The 22,318-nt window shown below is 46.2% G+C and overlaps 2 protein-coding genes across 2 annotated transcripts; both read right to left on the minus strand.

Annotated features, from left to right (window-relative positions):
- Positions 1-2,060: 2,060 nt before the first annotated feature.
- gpr156 (G protein-coupled receptor 156) lies at positions 2,061-14,196 on the minus strand (the record flags this gene model as incomplete). Its single annotated transcript, XM_083681254.1, has 9 exons — positions 2,061-3,512; positions 3,966-4,124; positions 5,565-5,801; positions 6,113-6,208; positions 6,495-6,620; positions 6,966-7,076; positions 7,379-7,514; positions 7,680-7,807; positions 14,056-14,196. The coding sequence occupies 9 exons, from the start codon at positions 14,194-14,196 to the stop codon at positions 2,061-2,063; spliced, it is 2,586 nt and encodes an 861-aa protein (XP_083537380.1).
- LOC310813148 (uncharacterized protein) lies at positions 8,530-13,829 on the minus strand (the record flags this gene model as incomplete). Its single annotated transcript, XM_083682010.1, has 3 exons — positions 13,700-13,829; positions 11,826-13,469; positions 8,530-10,211 (listed from the first exon to the last, which is right to left on the minus strand). Exons 2-3 carry the CDS (start codon positions 13,465-13,467, stop codon positions 8,530-8,532), a joined length of 3,324 nt encoding a protein of 1,107 aa, XP_083538136.1. The 5' UTR covers positions 13,468-13,469; positions 13,700-13,829.
- Positions 14,197-22,318: the final 8,122 nt, after the last annotated feature.

Here is a 22,318-nt window from a genome sequence, read left to right on the forward strand (position 1 = left end):
TTGTATTCACCATCTTGAAAATAAAACAATCTTGGCTGAACAGAAATGACCAAACATGGAATTGGAAACCCCTTTCGCAGGGTTCAAACCCTCAAGCAGTCCATGGAGTGGTGATATATGGGCTTTTTTGCTGTTTATTTTTAGTCTGTCTTTTATTCTCGTCTGAAGTATGAAAAGGAGTTTCTCCTGGCCGCCCTTTCAAAGGTTACGATGCGAGGCAAAGGCGAGAGGCATCTACAACGGAGGCAGTAGTGCTGAAGTAATGGAAGATGCCGCTTTCTCTTCATGCAAACACTTCACGCAGCAAACCATTCATTAACACACACACACACACACACACACACACACACACACACACACACACACACACACACAACCACACACACAACCACAGGTCAACATACTCTACCAGTAGCTAGAACATCTGTCCTTGAGGAGAGAAAGAGAGACAAGGAGAGAGAGAGAGAGAGAGAGAGAGAGAGAGAGAGAGAGAGAGAGAGAGAGAGAGAGAGAGAGAGAGAGAGAGATTGTCCATCTCAGTCACAGGTAGGCTACTGTATGTGAGAAAATCAGGCAACATAAAACTTGTTATTCAGATTTTAGTGCTCAAAATACCCAATGATTAGGTTGTTCAGTTCTAAATATCACAATAGGAGCTGTTATTAATATGATCATTATCACTTGTCACAGTGTTATAAGCACCGGAAAAATAGCTTTAAAGAGCCTATGTAAGCAATTAGGGGACAGTATGAAAGAGACAAGCTCAGCACAGTATTATTATTGTGCAAAGCTATCAAACAGCACAAAATCACTCCTTTATTCTGAACCTGGATATAGATGCATATCCTCTTATGAGAGGAAGCAGAGGAAGAGAGAAGCAATCTATAGGTAGAATGAGTCAAGAGAGGGGTGAGGGGCTAGGGGGCAGAGGTCAAAAGGTCATAGCTAATCAATCACTTCTTCTGAGAGGAATGGATTGAAGAGGAACTGTGTAGGGGGCCAAGCTTTCAATGAAATGCATACAGTATACTGTACATGCACGTGCTCACGCACGCCTACACACACATACACCAAATCAATGAAAATACCAACATAATGAATTGAGAAATATTGATGTATGAAAAACAGCATAACAATCATTTCACTTCAGAAAAATGGGTACAGTATACATTCATTTCAATGTGTATGTAGTCATAAACAGAATCCAATGTTGACCATTAACAATGTCCATGACAATGTGTCATTTAGACCAAATATCATTTGTATGTATTAACATGAAGAGACAATGGCAGCTAGAGCAATAAGTTAAAGACAAAGTCAATAAATTAAAATCAAGTCACAAATCATCAGATCTGACAAACCGACACATTGAATAACACTCCAGGTATTACTGAATTGTGTGAGATTGATAACTCATTAAAAACCACGTCCTACACATACAAGGATGAGCACAAACATAAACAGTGAAATTGGTGAATTTTGTATACCTTGCCATTACTAAATCTAGTGAAGTATTTCATTATATAACAGTGTCCCATGGGTAACAATGTTACCAGCCCACGTATCAAAACTATAAGACTATAAGCCTTCTATAATTTGTCCCATTTCATGTCCTAATAATAATAGTACTTCCAACCAATCAAAAAGGCTGCAAGGTGATTGATGTGAGGTAATGTGTTGCTAGGCTAATCCACACATTGATAGGGAATATACATTATCGTTAGAAAAGACAGATGTTTTAAGGCCAGAAGTTTTTCATTTCAGACAGTGATGTTGGATAGGTATTAACACTTTTAAGTGCTCAAAGGTTAGTGAACTGGCCATTTGAAGTGCACATACAGTAGGATAGACGAATGCTTTACAAACTATACTTGATATAGTGTCTGTACAACATTATAGACTAGTGGGAAGCTGGTGGAGTTCAAAATCGAAGGACAGGCTCATTTTAATGCATGGAATGCTCCACCAGCCTCTACTGCCTTTAGACAATACACATAAATGATAGGAAGGATACCACTGTTCTTCTCCCCTTATAGTGAGTCAGTCTACCCTTCGTGTGGTCATACGAAGGTGGGTTTCAGGTCCTCTTTGAAGTTGACCACGGGGTGTGTGGAGCGGCAGAGGCTAGCGTAGCCTCCGTACTCACTGTCCGACGAGTCTGAGGAGCTGTCCGTCGACGGGTAGGAGCCGTGCTGCAGACAGGAGTCACAGTACGGCCGGTGGTAGTAGCAGTAGTCCACGGAGCTGCTGGAGTCTGAGTCCCAGTAACCGTACGAGTCTCGACCACGCTCCCGGCCCCCCCTGCCGCCTTCCTCCCCCTCCGAGGGGGCCGGGTGGGCTTGTCCTGAGAAGGGAGAGATGGAGCACTTGCGAGGCGGTGTTGTCCGGTGCTCCCGCCTCGAGCCACGCCTCTCACACCTATCCGTCACCCTGCGTCCCACCTCTTCCCTCTCCTCTCCGTCGCTATCATCCGGGTGGAGGGGAGTGGTCTCCATGGTGACCAAGTCTTGGGGTTGTTCTGTTATTGAAGGGTCCTTGTCAGGTTGCGAGGGTCCAGCGCCCCTCTTCCTTCCCCAGCCGGGAGGCTCAGAGCCTGGGTAGTAGCAGGGCGGAGGCACCCCTCTGGTGGAGTGGAAGGGAGGCCGGCGTTTCCTCATCACGTAGGGGGAGATACTGGGGTAGCGGAAGTGGAGAGGAGGACGTGGGGAGCGGGGGGTGCGGGGGGTGCGGGGAGAGAGGGGGGAGAGGGGGGAAGGGTCAGTGAAGGAGGGTTGAGAGGGTCTCCTGGACCCCCCCCGGGCATGATTGGGGGAGCGGAGGGTGGTTTCCATGACAGCATCCACACTCAGTTCCTGGAGGATCTCTTGCAGCTGCTCACTGCTCACAAACCCGCCCTGTCGGACGCCCGTCACCCACGGTGACGCAGGCTCGCCATGGCAACTGGAGGGTTCCGCCTGAGCAGGGCCCGACCCCGTTGGGGACAGAGGGGAAGTGACACAGTTTGATGGGGAGATGGGCGTGGCTTGTGTCCTCTCCCCCCCTACCACAGTGGGCTGGGAGGAGACAAGGGGTTTAGACTCCTCCCCCTGCTGCTGTGAGCCGGCCCCCCCTGCCTTAGACTCCCCTGTCTCACTGGCCCTCCTCCTCAGTGTTCCCTCGGGGTCAGACACACACTGTGCTTTCCACTGGGTGACACACACACCATTACCTGGGGAGGGAGAGGGGACAGAGGCAGGCGGAGATGAAGAAAGAGGAGTAGTAGTCGGATGAACAGAGAGAGGAGGGGAAGAAAGAGGTGGGGCTGGGAGGGGGGACTCAGTGTTTCTCAGTGGCAGGGGCGTGGGAGGGCTCTCGGACGGTACCACCGTGGTCTGAGTGGAGGAGGAGTTGAGGTTGGTGCTGGAAGAGTCCATTTCAGGGTCCTCGCGGGGGTGGCTTGCTGACATGAGGCGCAGCAGCTTGTCCTTGGCGTTGTTCACCTGCTCCTGCAGACTGTCGATCACTGCGTTCTTCTGACAAATGACAACGACAATAAGCTTTTAAAAAAAAAAAACGTGGAGAGGAACGGTATCAAACACCGTTCATCATCTCATTCCATGCATTACAGCCCATAGTGAGCCCTGGTCGAGGGTGACAGGTTATAGTATGGGTGACTGGATGTGTCGGTGAGTGTGTGAGTGAGTGTGTGAGGGGGTGTGTGAGTGGATGTGTGAGTGGGTGAGTGGGTGAGTGGGTGAGATGGTGAGTGTGTGAGGGGGTGAGTGTGTGAGTGTATGAGTGTGTGAATGAGTGAGTGTGTGAGGGGGTGTGTGAGTGGATGTGTGAGTGGGTGAGTGTGTGAGTGGGTGAGATGGTGAGTGTGTGAGGGGGTGAGTGTGTGAGTGTATGAGTGTGTGAATGAGTGAGTGTGTGTGTGTGTGTACGCGGGTGTGTGAGTGTGTGAGCGGGGGAGCACAAATACCAACCTCAGTGAGCAGTCTCTTCATGGAGTTGTTCTCCCCCAGCAGGTAGTAGATCTCGTCCTGGCTGTGGACAGAGTGGAGACTCTTACTGGGGCTGCTGAAGTACTTGGCCATCTGGCTAGGGTTGTTGTGCTCCTCCTCGAACCGACGCCACTGGGTCAGCTGGGCGGCGGAGGGGGGAGGGGGGGTGGGGAGGAGGGGGCAAGAAGGAAGGGGAGAGGGGGGGGGGGGGGCAAGAAGGAAGGGGAAGGGGAGGAGGGGGGGGGGGGGGGTGAAGAGAGGAGAGAGGGGAGAGAGAGGGAGAGAGTTAAAGATCACAAAAAAACCAAGAGACAACAATCCGAGAAGTGTGCCCGTGGTTACGGTAGTTACACCCTAGTAAGCCTTGGAACAAATCTCCAGGTGTGTGTTTATTGCTCATTGTTTAAATATTTCCTTCCTTTTCCATAGAGGATGCATTCCTTTATCGTAACGTCAGTGCACCGCAAGCCACTGCTCAGGCTTTCTCAATGTTGAGTCATGGACTACGTGAGTGTGTGTGTGTGTGTGTGTGTGTGTGTGTGTGTGTGTGTGTGTGTGTGTGTGTGAGTCACGCTGTCTTTGTAGGGGTATACTGTACTGTATATACGCAAACATGAGAGTGAGGTGTGGGACACACACGCACACATGTATGCATGCACACACGCAGGCACACACACTCTCACACACACACACACACACACACACATACACACACACACACACACACACATACATGTACTGTGTGTTGGGCCTAGGTTGGGTTGGGCTTGTCAAAACAGAAAAGAGACTCTGTCTGTCTGTCTGTTTAACTGACTATCTGTCTGTCTGTCTGTCTGTCTGTCTGCCTGCCTGCCTGCCTGCCTGCCTGCCTGCCTGCCTGTCTGTCTGTCTGTCTGTCTGTCTGTCTGTCTGTCTGTCTGTCCGTCCGTCTGTCCGTACTGATTGTTGTCTAACATAGTGGTCTCTCTGTCTAAATGTGTTGGCATTTGCCATTACATTTGGTCACAAACAAAACAGTGGAGTCTCTGTTTGTGAGTGAGATGATGATGTGAGTAAGATTGTTGTCTCATAGAAAAAATCTCTTCCTCTTTCACTCTCTGCCACTCTCTGTCCCAGTCGCCAGGCAGACCTTTAGGACCCAATAGTGTTGTAGGACTATGAATAAGACCGTAGTGACACAGATACAGCATGATCTTGCTGTCTGGCCATGTCCTGAAAGGTCATACGGCCACCGATTCAGTAGGCATTTTCAGTATGCAAGATTAGAAAGTACTAAATGTACTAAATTTGAGTATACTCAAAATGCCAGCTTGGCATCGTAGATTTGCCTTTCCACGTAATATGAATTCACCACACACTATTCAGGAAGTCCTGGACAGATTTTATTCCCACAACTCAATGAAGCAGCCAAGGGAGGCGGGCAGTAACCCAATTGAGCCAATTACCATGACAACATGGTGGAGCATTATGTTGAAATAAGTAGCTTATTGAATACTAAAGAGTAGGTTCTAAATAGTATGTAGTATGGTTAGTATGCGGTATATACTTTAAGTAATCGGTAGGCTTCGGACAATCTCTCACCTGAGGCACAAACAGGAGACAGTTGGTTGCGAGCGTGCAAACAAAGATGGCCCCCGAGACCACGCTGTAGATGAGGTTAGGCCAGCCCTGGAGGAACCGTGAGACCATGACCGCCGTTGTGGTTGACAGGGTGACCAGGCTGACCGCGGTCATGATGGTGGGGGACTGGTTAACTGGAGGGAGGCTGACGTTGCTGGTCAGACCAGCTAGGTAGGTCCCATAGAGGAGAAGACTACCCTGGAGAGGAGAGGGGAGAGGGGAGGAGAGGGGGAGGGAGGGGGAGGGAGGGGGAGAGAAGAGAGAGGAGAGGGGGGAGAGGGAGTTAAAGACCACAAAACAACCACATCTCTTGACAGACATAACTGAATAACTCCATGACAGAACTACACCACAAACTCTGATGAAACAGAAACTATTAACTCTGCTAGGCTTCTGTGTGAAGCATAAAACATAAATCATTATTAATGTTCATGGTTGTCTCCTCATGAATGCTTTAGTTGAGTATGTATGTGCTCTACTGGATGTACTGTATTGTACTTGTGTTTTACCTTTATCACGGCCAGAAGGGTAACCCACAGGTCTGAGTAGACAGAGGAACACGTGTCCAGCTCAGTTAGAGAGTATGACACGTCTTTCTCCACCACCTAAACAAACACACAATCACACACACACACACACACACATAAAGCACGCACACAAAATCATACAAACACATCAGGGGAGGCTGGTGGAGGTAGACATTGGAGGACGGGCTCATTGTAATGCATGGGACGGAATTGACACACATAAAACCTGGATGCAAAATCATACATACACATATAAGCACCTATGTCACTTCCTGTTTATTTCCCTCTATCATATTCCATAACTGCAGCTACTTGTATGATGTACTGGATATTGCATGGGAGGGTTTATACTGCGGTTCTGTACCTTGACCACAGCTCCAATGGACCGTGCACATCGAACAGGGTCAGCCAGACTCCAAGCAGTCAGAACCAGAATGTCCACCAGAATCAACATAGCCACCAACCCCATCAACTGGATGTCTCTGATGATCTGAAACACACAGAGAAGTCAGATCTGCAACAGACACACTCTACAATACACATAATATAAAATATATACACACACACGTGCATGCACGCATGCGCACAAACACACACACACACACGCGTACACACGCAAGCATGCACACACAGACACATACACACACACACACACACGCACACCTTCAATGTGACACACTTCACTAACTAAAGAGTGAGCCTTTAAAACACACACATACAAACACACACAAATAGGGTCACACATCAGCATCCCATTCTGTATCAACACACACACACACACACACACACACACACACACACACACACACACACACACACACTTTGTCCTACATACCACTCTCTTGTCAGGCACGCGTTGGGTGAACACTCTGTACAGCCTCCATGTCTTCCCCAGGATAGGCCCGAACACCAGGGTGCTGCCGATACATAGCGTCCACATCCTCGCCTAGGAGACACCATGGCAACAGCATCAGTGCATCCCATAATTGTATCACCCACTACAGCAACGTGAGAGCAACTCCATACACAGTACTGTGTACACTGCATGTTTGATTGCCTGTACATGGGTACCAGGGGAGGCTGGTGGAGGTAGAAATCAGAGGACGGGCTCAATGTAATGCATGGAACGGAATAAGGAATGTGTGTTTGATACCATTCCTCACTGTTCGTTACAATGAGCGTTACAATGAGCCCGTCCTCCAATATCTACTTCCATCAGCCTTCACTGATGTGTACTGTCTTTATCACCTGTAGCACAGCTCTTGCTCCTCCCCCTTGCAGGTGTGTGCGGTCCTCGATAGCGAATAGGAAACCACTGCTGTAGGTGAGAACACTCCCACACAGAGTCAGCACATTCAGGTTAGGACTGGACATCTTCACTATCCTGAGGAACACACATATACAAAGAGTCAGCAGGCTGTGAGTGTGTGCGTGCGTGTGTGTGCGTGTGTGCGCGTGTGTATGTGTGTGTGTGTGTGTGTGTGTGTGTGTGTGTGTGTGTGTGTGTGTCTGTGTGTGTGTCTGTGTGTGTGTGTGTGTGTGTGTGTACCTATTGTTCTTGAAGCGCATGGTGAAGAGCAGGAAGGAGAAAGCCAGCAGGATTCCACAGGAGAGCAGTGTCCAGACCACCGCACAAAGCACTGGGGAGAGAGACCGCCTCTGCAGCTCCACTCCCATCTACACACACACACACACACCACACACACACACACACACACACACACACACACACACACACACACACAAGTAAAACATAAATCAATGATCAGGTAAGTCAGTTTGTGTGTGTGTGTGTGTGTGTGTGTGTGTGTGTGTGTGTGTGTGTGTGTGTGTGTGTGTGTGTGTGTGTACAGGAAAAGCTGCAATCCTCTGCTTTCTGGAGGGATAATAATGATCCTTTCCAACTGCATTGTGTTACTATTGCCTGCCAGAAATGCAGCATGAAATGGTACGATGGTAAAAAGACCAACTACAAATACACAGAAAACATACAGACAACTTTCATAAAAGGTTTTATTGAATATTTATTAGATATAACACACTTATAAGACATCAGACACAAGATATAATATATTACATACTGTATTTCACATTCACACAAATATAAAACCAACTCACACAACGCTCAGTATGTTCTCCTATAATATTATTTATTATTATTATTAACCACAATGTTAAGTTGATATTGGCGCTATTATTAATTCAGCAAAGTTTCAGTTAGTGCAGAGGCGAATGGCAGGTCTCTAGCATTGAGCGGGTGGGGATAATTGAATATAAGATGAAGACATCCATTGTCCTCGCCAATAAGGATTTCACTGTGAATGTTGGAATGGATAGGCAAAGAATTTAACTACAAGCCGAAATGGCTTCGAATGGCTTATCGATCATCATCTAACCAATCAGCCAGGCTGAAGTGGAGCACAGTGGTTCCTGACAGGAGAGATGACCAATGGGGCGGAGTTTAGCCCGCCGTGATTGCGACGGGGGTTAAAGTATGGATACAGTCTCTCAGTGAAGGTGTAGCCGGTGAACGAGTAGATATGAGCCCGGGATTCCACATCATAATAGGAGACCTGACCTCCCTCCCAGTCCACATACACCCCCACCCTCTGGGGCTTCACCTTCAGAGGCAGGGGGACAGGGGGGGTGCTGAGAGCCCAGTAGTCATTCCCATTCCTCAACCCCAGCGTCCAATAGCCTCTTTCGGGGCTCAGTGTGTTCCCTCCCTTCCTGTTGACTGACTCTCTGCCCACTCCGACATCCCACTCCATCTTCCCCTTCACCTCCACCTCATAGTAGTGTCTCCCCGAGAAGAAGGCCTCCTTTCCCAGGACACTAATACCAGGGTAAAACCTCTCTGGATTGTCTGGGAGGTTCAATGCTATGTCCCCATGGCTCACATGTTTCCTGTTCTCAGAGAGGATGAGTTTGGGATGTGCGGTATCAGGGTCCAGAGTCACATCCACTGCACACTGTTGAGTCCTTCTAAGCTCTGTCTCACACAACCTCTTCACTTCAGTCTTCAGTGTCTCCTCCAGCTCAGACCCAACTCTCCTCACTGCTCTCCTCACTGTCCCAACGTACGTGACACTCTGAACACTGGTCTCAGACCAGTCCTTACTGGGTGGAGGGGTGGACAGGGATGGGAAGCTCTGGAGGAGGTGGAGGTGGTCCTCTGTGTGTGAGAGCTGCTGAAGCTCGATGCTTCTCCTCTTTAGCTCTGTGATTTCCTGCTCCAGCTCTTTCATGAGCCCTTCAGCCCGCCTCTCTTCTGCTTTCTGCTTCTCCTCAATCACCACAATAAGCTCAGCCTGGCTTCTCTGAATGGAGCGCACCAGAGCAGTGAAGACCTGCAAGCTGTCCTGTATCTCTGCCTCCGCGTTCTTTTTGCTTATCTTGGCTGTTTGTTTGATCTCATCAACTTTCTGTTGTCTGGTCTGAATCATCTGCTGAACTTCGGCCTCCATCTTCCCCAGCTGAGCCTTCCTTTTCCTGCTCTCCTCCTCTATAGGGACAGTGTCGTGGGCCTTGTGGTCAGTCTTAACGCAGACCTGACAGACGTACGTCTGGTCACGCTTGCAGAACAGCACCAGAAGCCTCTGATGCCTCTTACACACTCGGTCGTCCATGTTGATCACTGGGTGGATCAACTGGTGTTTCTTGAAGGAGGCCAGTATCTGATGAGGCTCCAGGTGAGTGTCACAGTAGGAGGCCTGACAATCCAGGCAGGACCGCACGGCCTTCACCTTCCTCCCAGTGCAGACATCGCAGGTCGCCTCTCCAGGATTGGGTGGGGCTTGGTCAGGTGAGCTACATGTATTATTAACCCTCATTTCTACTGACCTCCGGAACTGAGCAGCCATTTCCGAAATGAAGGTATTGACTTTTAGCTCAGGTCTTCTGTAGAATTTCTGCTTACACATGGGGCACTGGCATAGGTTCTGGCTCTGCCAGTATCCCTGGATGCAGTCCTTGCAGAAGTTGTGCCCACACGGGGTGGTGATGGGGTGAGTGAACACGTCCAAACAGATGGGACACAGGAATTGCTCCTCGGACAGCAGACTGCCGGCGGAAGCCATGTCTGGGAACACATCCAAAAATAAATCAGAAGGGACTTTATGGAATCAGTTGGCTCTCATCACTATACTGGAATCTTCTCTTTCCAGAATATACTGTTCCACTCTTGGCACTAAGCAGTCAAGCCCTCATCTCAATACATGTAAACAAACAGCATCAAGTGATATGGTAATGCTTTTCATTTCACCCAATTACGAGGTGTCTAATACGGACTAGTTCAACAGACAAATAAAGGAGCAGGGGCAGTGAGGACCATTGAATTACATTGTATTGTACTGTAGGCTTGATATAGACTGACAGATTGATTTTGACAGGTGGGGATATCCGGGGATATCCTCACCAGTGGAGGCTGATGAAGGTAGAAATCGGAGGACGGGCTCATTGTAATGCATGGAACGGAATCAGGAATGGTATCAAACACACGTTGAGCCCGTCCTCCAAATGAGCCTGTCCTCCGATTTCTACCTCCACCAGCCTCCACTGGTGAGGACATCCCCACCTGTCAAAATCAATCTGTCGGTCTATAGAAAGCCTACAGTACAATACAATGTAATTCAATACAACATAATACAAGATAAATGTATTAATTCCCTTACGGATATTTATAACTAAGTTGTGACAGCTGTGGAAACTTGAAAAAACAACCCAACGAAACACAAATAAAAGAAACTCACCTCCTGTGTGTGTATTGCGCAGACCCAGAGTAGCAGTGTAGAGAGGTCTGTGCGGGTGGTGTGTTGCTATGCACAGCATGAAGTTCTCTAGTTTGGTTTCAATTTATAAAGTGACATTCGCTCCCGCCCCCCCTCCCCCCGCCTCATATTGCTGTGCTGTGTGACTTCTTCACCTGTTCTTAAAGGGACAGTGCCAGTCCAACATTTGGCTGCATTTATGCCTTACATGACTTTCTTCTCATTTAAAAAAAAAAAAAATGTCTTTATTCAAACACATAAAGAAATTAAACAGTGAAAGAATAAAATGTATTTAAAAAGTACATGTGCAGGTAAGGTAAGGAACCTGTCTAGGGTTTATATTAAAACCTTGCCATAACTTAAAGATTTAAAACATAAAGGTTAGTGAGAGAAGAAAACAAAGACTTAAGCTATTTTATTTCAACTTGACGCTCTCAACAGGACTTTTGTGACTGTGACTATCAATCCACAGTACCATCACTTTGTTTGTTTACAATTCTCATCTCTTTTGTTAACATGGAGTTAACAAAGCTTTTGGGGGTCTTTTTTGTGTTTAGTTGTTACTGAAAATGTAAAACAATTTTCCAGAAATTGAGACCTTGAAAAATACAGACCTTGACAATTTCACAAACATCGAGACCTTGAAAAATGAGACCTTCAATAGGCAGTGTACACATTCCGGATAGATTGTTTTATTGCAAAGGTCATTATATTTAACAGTAACATCATGTATTGAGTGAAATACCAATAGTATTTTTGCAGATGATTACAGAGACATATAGGAGAAGGATCAGAAATAAGTGGAATTTTTGTAGCAAATCAAATAACAACCAACTATACATCTCAAACGATTCAATGAAAATCAAAGCACAAAAAATTCAGTTCTCCTCATTTAAAATCAACAACACTGAGAATATCTCAATTTGATTGGCTGACAGGAGAGATGATCAGTGGAGCTGACATTTGACCAATTCCATAAACACCAAGACTGAAGTACGGGTGGAGTTTCTCAGTGAAGGTGCAGCCAATGAAAGAGTAGATATGGGCGCTAGCATGTGCATCATACATGGAGACCGTACCCTCTTCATAGTCCACATAGACTCCCACCTTCTGGGCTTTCTCACTCAGGGAGAGAGTGACCGGTTCTGAGGCACAGGCCTTGAACACATTCCCTTTCAACAGCTGCACAGTCCAGAGTCCACTCTCTGGGTTCATTGTATACAGCTTTCTGTCGATGGACTCTTTGGCCACTCCTACAGTCCAATCCGTGTTCCCCTTCACCTGCACCTCATAATAGAATCTACCAGAAGAGAAACCCTCCCTTCCCAGGACACTACCAATGTAATAAAACCTCTCTGGGTTGTCAGGGAGGTTCTGTCGCCTTCCGCCATGTTTTATTTGTTGAACATCTTCAGAAAGCATTAGATTAGGATGTGCGGTATCAGGGTCCAGAGTCACATCCACTGCACACTGTTGAACCATCTTCATCTCTGTCTCACACAACCTCTTCACTTCAGTCTTCAGTGTCTCCTCCAGCTCAGACCCAACTCTCCTCACTGCTCTCCTCACTGTCCCAACGTACGTGACACTCTGAACACTGGTCTCAGACCAGTCCTTACTGGGTGGAGGGGTGGACAGGGATGGGAAGCTCTGGAGGAGGTGGAGGTGGTCCTCAGTGTGTGAGAGCTGCTCCAGCTCAATGCTTCTCCTCTTTAGCTCTGTGATTTCCTGCTCCAGCTCTTTAATGAGCCCCTCAGCCCGCCTCTCTGCTGCTTTCTGCTTCTCCTCAATTACCTCAATAAGCTCAGAATGGCTTCTCTGAATGGAGCGCACCAGAGCAGTGAAGACCTGCAAGCTGTCCTGTATCTCTGCCTCCGCATTCTTTTTGCTTATCTGAGCTGTTTGTTGGATCTCATCAACTTTCTGTTGTCTGGTCTGAATCATCTGTTTGACTTCGGCCTCCATCTTCCCCAGCTGAGCCATCCTCTTCCTGCTCTCCTCCTCTATAGGGACAGTGTCATGGGCCTTGTGGTCAGTATTAACGCAGACCTCACACATATACATCTGGTCACGCTTACAGAGCCATTTTAGGACTCTCTTGTGCTTCTCACAGATCTTGTCTTCAAGATTCTCCACCGGGTTTATCAGCTTGTGTTTCTTCAGTGTTGTGACTCTCGTATGGGGCTCCAGGTGAGTCTCACAGTAGGAGACCACACACTCCAGACAAGACTTCATAGCCTGAAGCTTCTCTCCAGTGCATACATCACAAGGCACTTCTCCAGGTTTGGCTGGACGTTGGTCCAAAGAGCTAGTGATGCTAGTTTCAACTGACCTCTTGAATTGAGCTGATATTTCAGATATGAAGGTATTGACTTTTAGCTCAGGTCTTCTGTTGAATTTCTGCTTACACATGGGACACTGGTGCAGGTTGTTGCTATCCCAGTATTGTTTAATACACGTCATGCAGAAGTTGTGTCCACAAGGGGTGGTGACAGGGTTAATGAATACATCAATGCAGATAGAACACAGGAACTGCTCTTCACACAGGACCGTGCTTGTTGACGCCATGCCTGGGAAACAGAAAGTGAAACCATCAAACCCCTTTCCAGAATGCAGACAATCTTTTTAAGTTTTATTCTACTTCAACTACTTGATTGAAGTGTATGTATTCTATGTTTCTTTAGAATACATTTACCATATATATTTGATTGACATAAAACGCTGAGAGATTCATAACACAATAAATATGATTTATCTGCACAAGACCATGAAGGTAATGTCAATCACTTTATTTTCTTACCTGCATTTAAGCTGACTCGATCTTCACTGGAATCACAAACGAAGCCTCAGATAGATTTGTAGAGTGAATGCATACAGAGAAATTCTCTAGGAACAGGTTTGATCAAAGTTCAGCTCTCCACTTTAGTTGCACTCAAGCCCTTTCCTGCACCACACTGCTGTGAGCCTGCCTCCCCTGCTCTTAAAGGAGCCGTTAACCTCTTAGAGTATGAGTGTGCTCTTTCCAAGTACCTTTTCACTGTTTCAAGTTAAACCATAAAAGCATATACCTGTGTGTTTCTGTGTGTGCGTGTGTGCGTGCGTGCGTGCGTGCGTGCGTGCGTGCGTGCGTGCGTGCGTGCGTATATGTGTGTTTACCGTGCTGAGGGTACATAGTCTCTGCAGTATCTCCAGGCCCTCCTGTGCATTGACTCTTGGGTGGATGAGGCACAGTTGGGAGTCACAGTGGGAGCTGCAGTTCAGCTCTGACTCCATGGCTGGACTCAAACTGCCCACCATCACACACACATCCTGAGGAACAAGACAAACATCTTTCATTACTATCACTGTAATTTACAAAAATGACATACAACCTAGCACAGCTTAAGGAGAGGGACATAGCCACAGGTTTTCGACAATACGATAGAAATATACTAAATAACTGTACTCTCCCTACAATCTTCATTTTGGCTGCATGTTTATTATGCTGATGTTCCCCTACAATCTGATACCATCAGTGCTTTCAGAGCTCCAACCTCTCTTGGAATTATATTTGAATTATGATTGGAGTAGTCCACCCCATCAGTCTATTGCATGCAATACCCCTGCTCGCCACAGTATGGTGCTGCTACAAATATCCCCAATGAACAGAAGTGATTCTAACTGGGATACTGCTTAGGGGAAGTTAACTGAAAGTTAACTAAAATTTAACTGAAAGGAAATGTATCAGTGGTGAAAGAGTGCAATGAAACATGACTCAAAACAAGACATGGGAGTGTAAGAGAAAATGGCACAGGGCCCGTCATAACTAGGGTATAGGGCAGGTGGAACATATCCAAACTGAATGACCTAAATGAAGCAGCAGGGACAGATGATACATGGAATGTGCCTGGCCAAACCGAATCACGAGCTCATGTGGACATTTGTAGAGGAGCCTTGCATGCTTCCATCAGCACAGAGCTGAAGCACCCCACACATGAAAACACTGAAGAAAAACATCCGTGTGTGTGAGAGAGATAGTGGGTTTGATGAAAGATCTGAGATTAATCTTGAGATTAAATGTGATTTCACCAATTATTGATTTGCACTGATTTCATGATGTGTTCCCTGTGTAGACCACATGTAAATGAGATTAATATCTTAGATTAATATCTTAGATTAATAATTTTGAGAAAGTTGTGAATAGCCGATAAACTGTGCATTTCCCCTGATAAATAAACAAATAAACACACACTTGCCTAAATGCAGAAGCACCATAGTGTATCTGAGGCATTTTTATGATGATGTTGTGCTGTGCTGACATGTTGGTGATATAATTACAGTATGTACGATGGACCATGACATCATCCAATGTTCAGGTGTTAGACTCCTTCAGTTACAGAACCATGTTTCCCTGCTCTCAGTGTGTGTGTGTGTGTGTGTGTGTGTGTGTGTGTGTGTGTGTGTGTGTGTGTGTGTGTGTAAATGAGTAGCTGTGTTGTTAAATCTCCTTCCATATAAACAGATATGTTGTATTTACATGTCTGCTGTACATTACTAGTGTGAGTGTGTGTGTCACATGCTAAGTCACTGTCTGTGGACTGACTCAGACCCCCCCAGGCATCGTCTGTCTAACAGTATCGGTCGGGTCACAGGCTGATGACAGGGCTCTCACTAGTGTGGGAATCAGATGATCACAGGTCTAGGGCTATCATTGTTTTTCAATCTACCCCACGTACCTACGACCAACCTAATTAAAACCAATAGGATCACTTTGAGCAACTGTCTTCGTGTTGTAGCTAGCACGGCCGGTTTGGAAACGGAAGATTATGAGTTCGATACCCGCTTACGGCAAGTTGCTCTACCTCGCCGTTCGCTATAATATTGTATCTTTAGAACATTGCATAAGGTCAAGCGAAATTAATATTTATTTTAGATAATCCTCAGCAATTAGGCTACTTTGTCTTAATGATTAGGATTATTACATTATGGCAATTAGGTATGGATGGAATCAAAGTTATCAACAGGAAAGACGGAAAGATGTCCCACATCCCAGTGACAGTTGCCGTTCAAGAGAACAATGGCCTTCTGGCGTTTCTTTTCTGGCTCTCTGAAATGTCTGTGGTTCCTTCCTCCTATCCCTCCGTCACGTTCCAAGTATAGATCACAGCTTTACGGTTTCCTGCAGGAAAAACCGGTCAAGAGAGGCATTTCCGCCCGTTTTTCAAAAATCATCTCCAGCGGTTTCAACCACCGTGGAAGCCCCCCCTGCTACCCCGCCAAACTCAACAAAGGTCATTCAACACCTAGCCACGGGGGTCAGGTTCCACGGACATGTTTTGACATTGCTGAGTGCTTATTATGAGGTGTGTCTCTCCGCCTTTTGAAGTCATAACCGCAAGCAATTCCTGAGCTACCTGTGGCCTGGGGTGGAGGAGTCTAAAACGTCACTGCAGAAGAAAGGCTATAACTATGGCGATAACTTTCCCTTGTTGTCCTTTCTGTAAGCCTACATCGATTTAGTTAAAAGCATCACATCATTCAAACCTGCAGAACAAACGACAAGTAGGCTAGGCCTTACATTTGACAACGCTCTATTCTCTCTGATTGACCACACAGTAGGCAACCGCTTCCAAAAGAGAAATTGAGTTTAATCCATCCATTGTTCCTCCCTGTCAATTTCCCAGCCCCCAATCCGTCTCTCTCTTTTAAGATTAAAGAGAAATTACGCGGGGAGCAGCGGGTGAGCCGCATGCAGTTAGCGCTTCTGGTCAAAGCGCGGCCAGTGTTCGCCAGGGCAATATTGAAACATTCCTCCTTAGTCTGTAATCCGGTTAGCGATTCATTCTAAACTGATCAAGTGAAAGAATGCCGTTATGAAGCTTGCCCTCGCATGGAGCCAATGGCGAGATAACTGTCCACATGGCACATGCTTCATGGGAGTTTACCTTTCTTTCAGTGATCTCTATGTAGGCCACTTAAGGATATGCCAGCATCAGGAGAGGCTGGTGGAGGTAGAAATCGGAGGACAGGCTCATTGTAATGCATGGAATGGAATAAGGAACGTGTTTGATATTATTCTTCATTCCATTCCATGCATTATAATGAGCCCGTCCTCCGATTTCTACCTCCAACAGCTTCCCCTGGCCAGCATGTGTTTGATTTTAAACAGCTTAAAAGGTAGCCCATTTCAACAGTTTTTGCCAAGAAATACAGCGCCTTGTACAAGTATTCAGACCCTTTGAAAATGTTCACCTTTGTTGACCCATTGCATGCAATCCAAACACATTCAATTCGGATTGTTTCCCTCTGATCTGACACAGTCTACTGGACACTTTCAAAGTGAAAGAAAAGTACAGTATTCAAGTATTCAGACCCATTGCTGTGTCTCCCCTATAAAAGTCACTCAATAAATTGAATTGAGTACAATTTAGGGCAATGATAATATATTTTTTTTTTTACATTTAAACATTTTTTATGAATAACCTTGTTTTTGCAGAGTCCTTCATTTGAATAGGAATCAATTACAAACTCTGTTGATCAAACTGAGCAAATGGAGAGGAACAAAACTGCTTAGGAATGCTACCCTGACACCTGGGAAAACTGAATGACTGAGAGGGAAAAGCACAGTCGATGGGACATCATCCCCGTCACTCTACAAAATTGGTCTATATAACGGAGTGGCCAGAAGGAGTCCCTAATGAAACAAATCTATTTCAAATCCATAATTGTGTGTATGCAACAATGAATTTAACTGATACAGCAAAATGTGACAGGAAATTCCTGTGACAGGAAATGTGTTTCTTTGGTTTTACTACAACACATTATGTTTAGTGCAAATTCACACACACTTCACAGTTTCTGCATATTTCTTGTGTGAAGAATAGTGATAGCTGCATCATGTTATGGGTATGCTTGGGATCGGCAGGGACTAGGAAGTTTGGTAGGATCAATCGAGAAATGTGCTTAAGTGACAGCCTAATGGACAGGGTGTGGAATTGATTCCTATTCAAATCAGGGACCCTGGGTATTCATTCTGAAATCACATGAACTATTACCCTTCACTACTCAGATGGTCTCAATTCAACATATAGAGTAAGTTATAGGTATGTAGAGAAGATATTTTTGTATTTGAGCTGATTTTAGGAGAGCCACAGCAAGGGGTCTGAATACTTATGCAAACAGGTCTTCTCTGTGTTCGTTTTTAATATATTACATTTTAATTTTTCCCTTTGAAAGCGTCCAGTAGGCTGTGTAGATCAGTGGGAAACAATCACAATTTATTGTGTTTTGAAATCCAGGCTCTGGAGCAACACAAGATGAAAACTTTCAAAGGGTCTGAATACTTGTGTCAGAGAAAATTAATGGTATGTTATAGTTGTATAAGTGTAGCCTAAAGTCAGTCTTTAGATGGGAATAGGGCCCACAAAATCCTAAATTAAACGGTTGTAATTTGTTTTCTCCATCCGTCTGTTTCATAAATGAGTCATCCAACCACCTTTAGTCCAACCCTAAAATTACACTGTCAATTCAAATTCAAATTATTTTTGTCTCCTACCCTCAGATAGTTAGACTTACAGACCATAACTGTCTATGCAATTGTCTTGGAAAGCTACAGGGGTGCACTGGAAATGTATTTAGTTCCGAAATATATAGGCTATATGCCTACTGCTTATATCAATACATTGTTCTAGATGTATTGATTTAAACTAGGAATAGACTACAATGCAAGCCTGTAAGCTATTCCAATGAAATCATGTTTGAACAAAATAAACGTTGCTGCTGAAAGTATAGCTTCCCAATATTTAATTATGGATCTATTCATTTATCAGCATAGCAGCCACCCGAGACACGCGGAAGAATCCGGTGTTATTCCGTTTGTAGACTGCCCGAAGATAACGCACATCGACCGGGGGAGTCGATGTTAGAATAATGAAAAGAAAGCACACGAACCTGAGGCAGTGTCGGGGTCTAAATGCCCAGCGACGGATGTCAGAAGGGCGCGTAGAGAGTCCTGACGCCTAGTCGCTGTCCTCGCTCCATCGTGGGAGTTATGAAGTGAAACGAATTATCCGGTGAAGTTTAGCACTAAGACTTGGTACCATCTCCAAACCCTCCAACTAGAGGGACAATATAGTGAATTATCATCCTTCCCTTGCCAACTCTCCACAGCTATCCCAAATAATGTCCTGGTGTCACTGAGAACAAGTAGTCAGGGCTGCATCCACTTTTCATGAGCATGGGAGGGAGGTAGAGAGTGGGAGAGTTGGAGGGAGGTGTGTGTGTGTGTGTGTGTGTGTGTGTGTGTGTGTGTGTGTGTGTGTGTGTGTGCGCCATAATTAGTGGATAGCGCAGAAGCGGTGTGGGTGTGTATTGTTTGCAGAGAGAACCTCGAGCGTGCGGGGACTACTAGGACGGTTGGTGTCTGTGATAGTTTCACCCACTCAACCGAGGCCCGTAGGCTAGACGAGTCAAGGTTATCTGAGCGTCACAACAGAACGAAACAAATTAACGATGATCAAAGTAAGGACATTACTAATTAAGAAACGGTTATGAATGGTCATGTTAAGTCATGGTTATGACTTTGTTGCCCATAGAGCTGCTTTCTGGCGTCAACGAACACGGCATTATCTTCTCTATCAACTTAATCTGAGTTCCTAACCACCGTGTCACACGATGCGACTACCACACACGCTACTGTGACAACGCAGTGCCCCAGGGGACTGGGTGGCGCGTGGGACAGGGTGGCAGATGAGGGGCGTCAGCGCTCACTGTGCAAATAAATAATATTGAATTGAGTTTCAATGGAAAGATACACACATTTTGTTATTCATCTGACTCGCTCCATTACGCGCGAGGTTGATGGAGATAGTGAGGGTGGGAGGGGGGGAGAGGGTGACTAGTAGGCCTACTGTACAATGATACTATAAAGTAAAAAAAGAAAGATAAAAAGCCATTGTAAAACTTTTTTTCCCTGTGCGCGCAGCCAAACCCAAATATTTCAGTGCTTGTTCCATAGGCGGCGCTAATCATAAAGGTGTTATTAAAACGTCACGGAGATTTACGGTGTGAGCCTACACGCGGTGTCATTCCTGACAAGGGAGTGTCACCGGTACTGACAGCTGTGTTTAGGGATAGAGAGAGAGAGAGAGAGAGAGAGAGAGAGAGAGAGAGAGAGAGTAGATGTATGTTCACCATGTAGAAGATAAGACATTCCCAGAGTTGCAAGCCCACACACACACACACACACACACACACACACACACACACACAGTTCTTCCACAGTTTCCTGCTTTTGCCTTCCTTCCTTCCTGCAGTAGGTGTGTGTGTGGTCGTTATCAGGAATGGAAACATATTGGTAGCCTGGGGCAGATCCCGTCTATCAGAGGGAGCATCAGGCCAATGGAACTTGAGTGACGTCCACAGTGTGTAGGAGAAGGAGAGAGAGAGAGAGAGAGAGAGAGAGAGAGAGAGAGAGAGAGAGAGAGAGAGAGAGCAGAGGGAGTGTGTTATATTATAATATTCGATACCTATGAGAGGTGGTAGGTAGGTGTACCGCAGTGGAGGCTGGTGGGGCCAGAAATCTGAGGCGGGGCTCATCGTAAAGCATGGTATGGAATGAGGAATGGTATCAAACTTGTTTCTGTTCCATTCTACCTCCACCAGCCTCCACTGGTCTACCGGTGATATTCAGTCAGATCCATGAGCAGGTCTCCCCACTTAGTGTGGTAGTATGCTTTAATGGCAGCAGGTGGCGCTGTTCACTCTTATCAGGAGACCATAGGGAAATGCCTTTTCTCATGCTGGCCTTTTGTCACTTGTTGGTAATTTCCCTGTGGTCTCTCCAACCCAGTAGACCTTTATCATCATCTCAGAAAGTGTTCACAACCACCATGATAAGCAAAACAGCATGTACCTGCTGCTGATAACAGACTGACAACCAATGGCAACTTTGCAACCACTTGGCACGTGATTATAGATGGTCTGGTCATGGCACAGTCAGCAAAGCTCAGCAACGCACAATCAGCAAAGCTCTCATCTACAGTATATACGGTATGACATTGACTATGTGGAGTGGACAATTCGTCAACTCCTACATCTACAAAATGATGAAATGCTGACCTACAGAGGGTGAGTCCCAACCAGGGGAGGCTGGTGGAGGTAGAAATCGGAGGACGGGCTCATTGTAATGCATGGAACAGAATAAGGAATGGTATCAAACACGTGTGTTTTGTGTGATACCATTCCTCATTCCGTTCGATGTGTTACAATGAGCCCGTCCTCCGATTTATACCTCCACCAGCCTCCCCTGGTCCCAAACACAAACCAGACTATAAACTCTGACCTCAACGTCTTAACCTCTGAGCTCAGATGTCAACTGTCAACGTTAGCCTCCTATGGAAGCTCTGAAAGTCATGGAGTCGTCTCAGTTTCATCCACTGTGTGGAGATCCCTATCAGGTTCCCCCGAAGATCATGTTCAAGGCAGGTAGAGAGGCCTGAAAGCAGGTGGACTTCGCCAACACTCGGGTTACCAGGTGTGTAAATATTTAATCCAGGAACATTAGGATAGCAGTTAGTTAGACAGCTTGAGTTAAGGAGAGACGCGTGTTGCTCAGCATAAGGCAATCATGGGTTGAAGATCAAACATCAATGGAGACTGGACACCAGTGGAGGTAGAAATCAGAGGACAGGGTTGATTGTAATGCATGGAACGGAATGAGGAATGGTATCAAACACACAGCTCTGTACAAAACAGTGATTATCATACAATGGAAATGAATGCATGTCAGCTTGCTGTGACATATACAGTACGTAGGGCAGAAGACCAAATAAAGAGAAAACAAACAAAGCAAAGTAAAAAGGCAAAATCCTTGTTGATACAATTCGAAATCCAGAGGCACCATTTCCTGCTGTAGCAGAAAACCATTTCCTGTGCTGCATTGATTCCAGAACGAGCCAGGGTTCCGGTGGGTTCCACTCCCTAATCCACAGGCTTTGGTGGGGGCGGAAATGGATTGTTCTCAGAGCCTGGCATCATCCCCCAACCCCCACCCCGCCCTGTCCTGCCCAGAACAGGACCATCCCTAGTGACATGTCCAGGTCTGCCCGCTAAATGTACTGTACGCTCCCTGCTCAATTCCCAACTCTCTCTGCAACACTGCAACACTTCCATGGGCTGCTGTGGCCCTGGATTATCTGTTCTCTGTGATGTACTGTATAGTTTCTCCTGAGGCTGCAATCGCACGCAAGTGAGGACTACCTCACCCAGGGGAGGCTGGTGGAGGCAGAAATCGGAGGATGGGCTCATTGTAATGCATGGAATGGAATGAGGAATGGTATCAAATATGCATGTTTGATACCATTCCATGCATTACAATGAGCCTGTCCTTTCTGCCTCCACCAGCCTCCTCTGATTGATCCACTAGTATTCACAGCATATA

Source organism: Argentina silus, assembly GCF_951799395.1.
Source record: "Argentina silus genome assembly, chromosome: 12".
Classification (NCBI taxonomy): domain Eukaryota; kingdom Metazoa; phylum Chordata; class Actinopteri; order Argentiniformes; family Argentinidae; genus Argentina; species Argentina silus.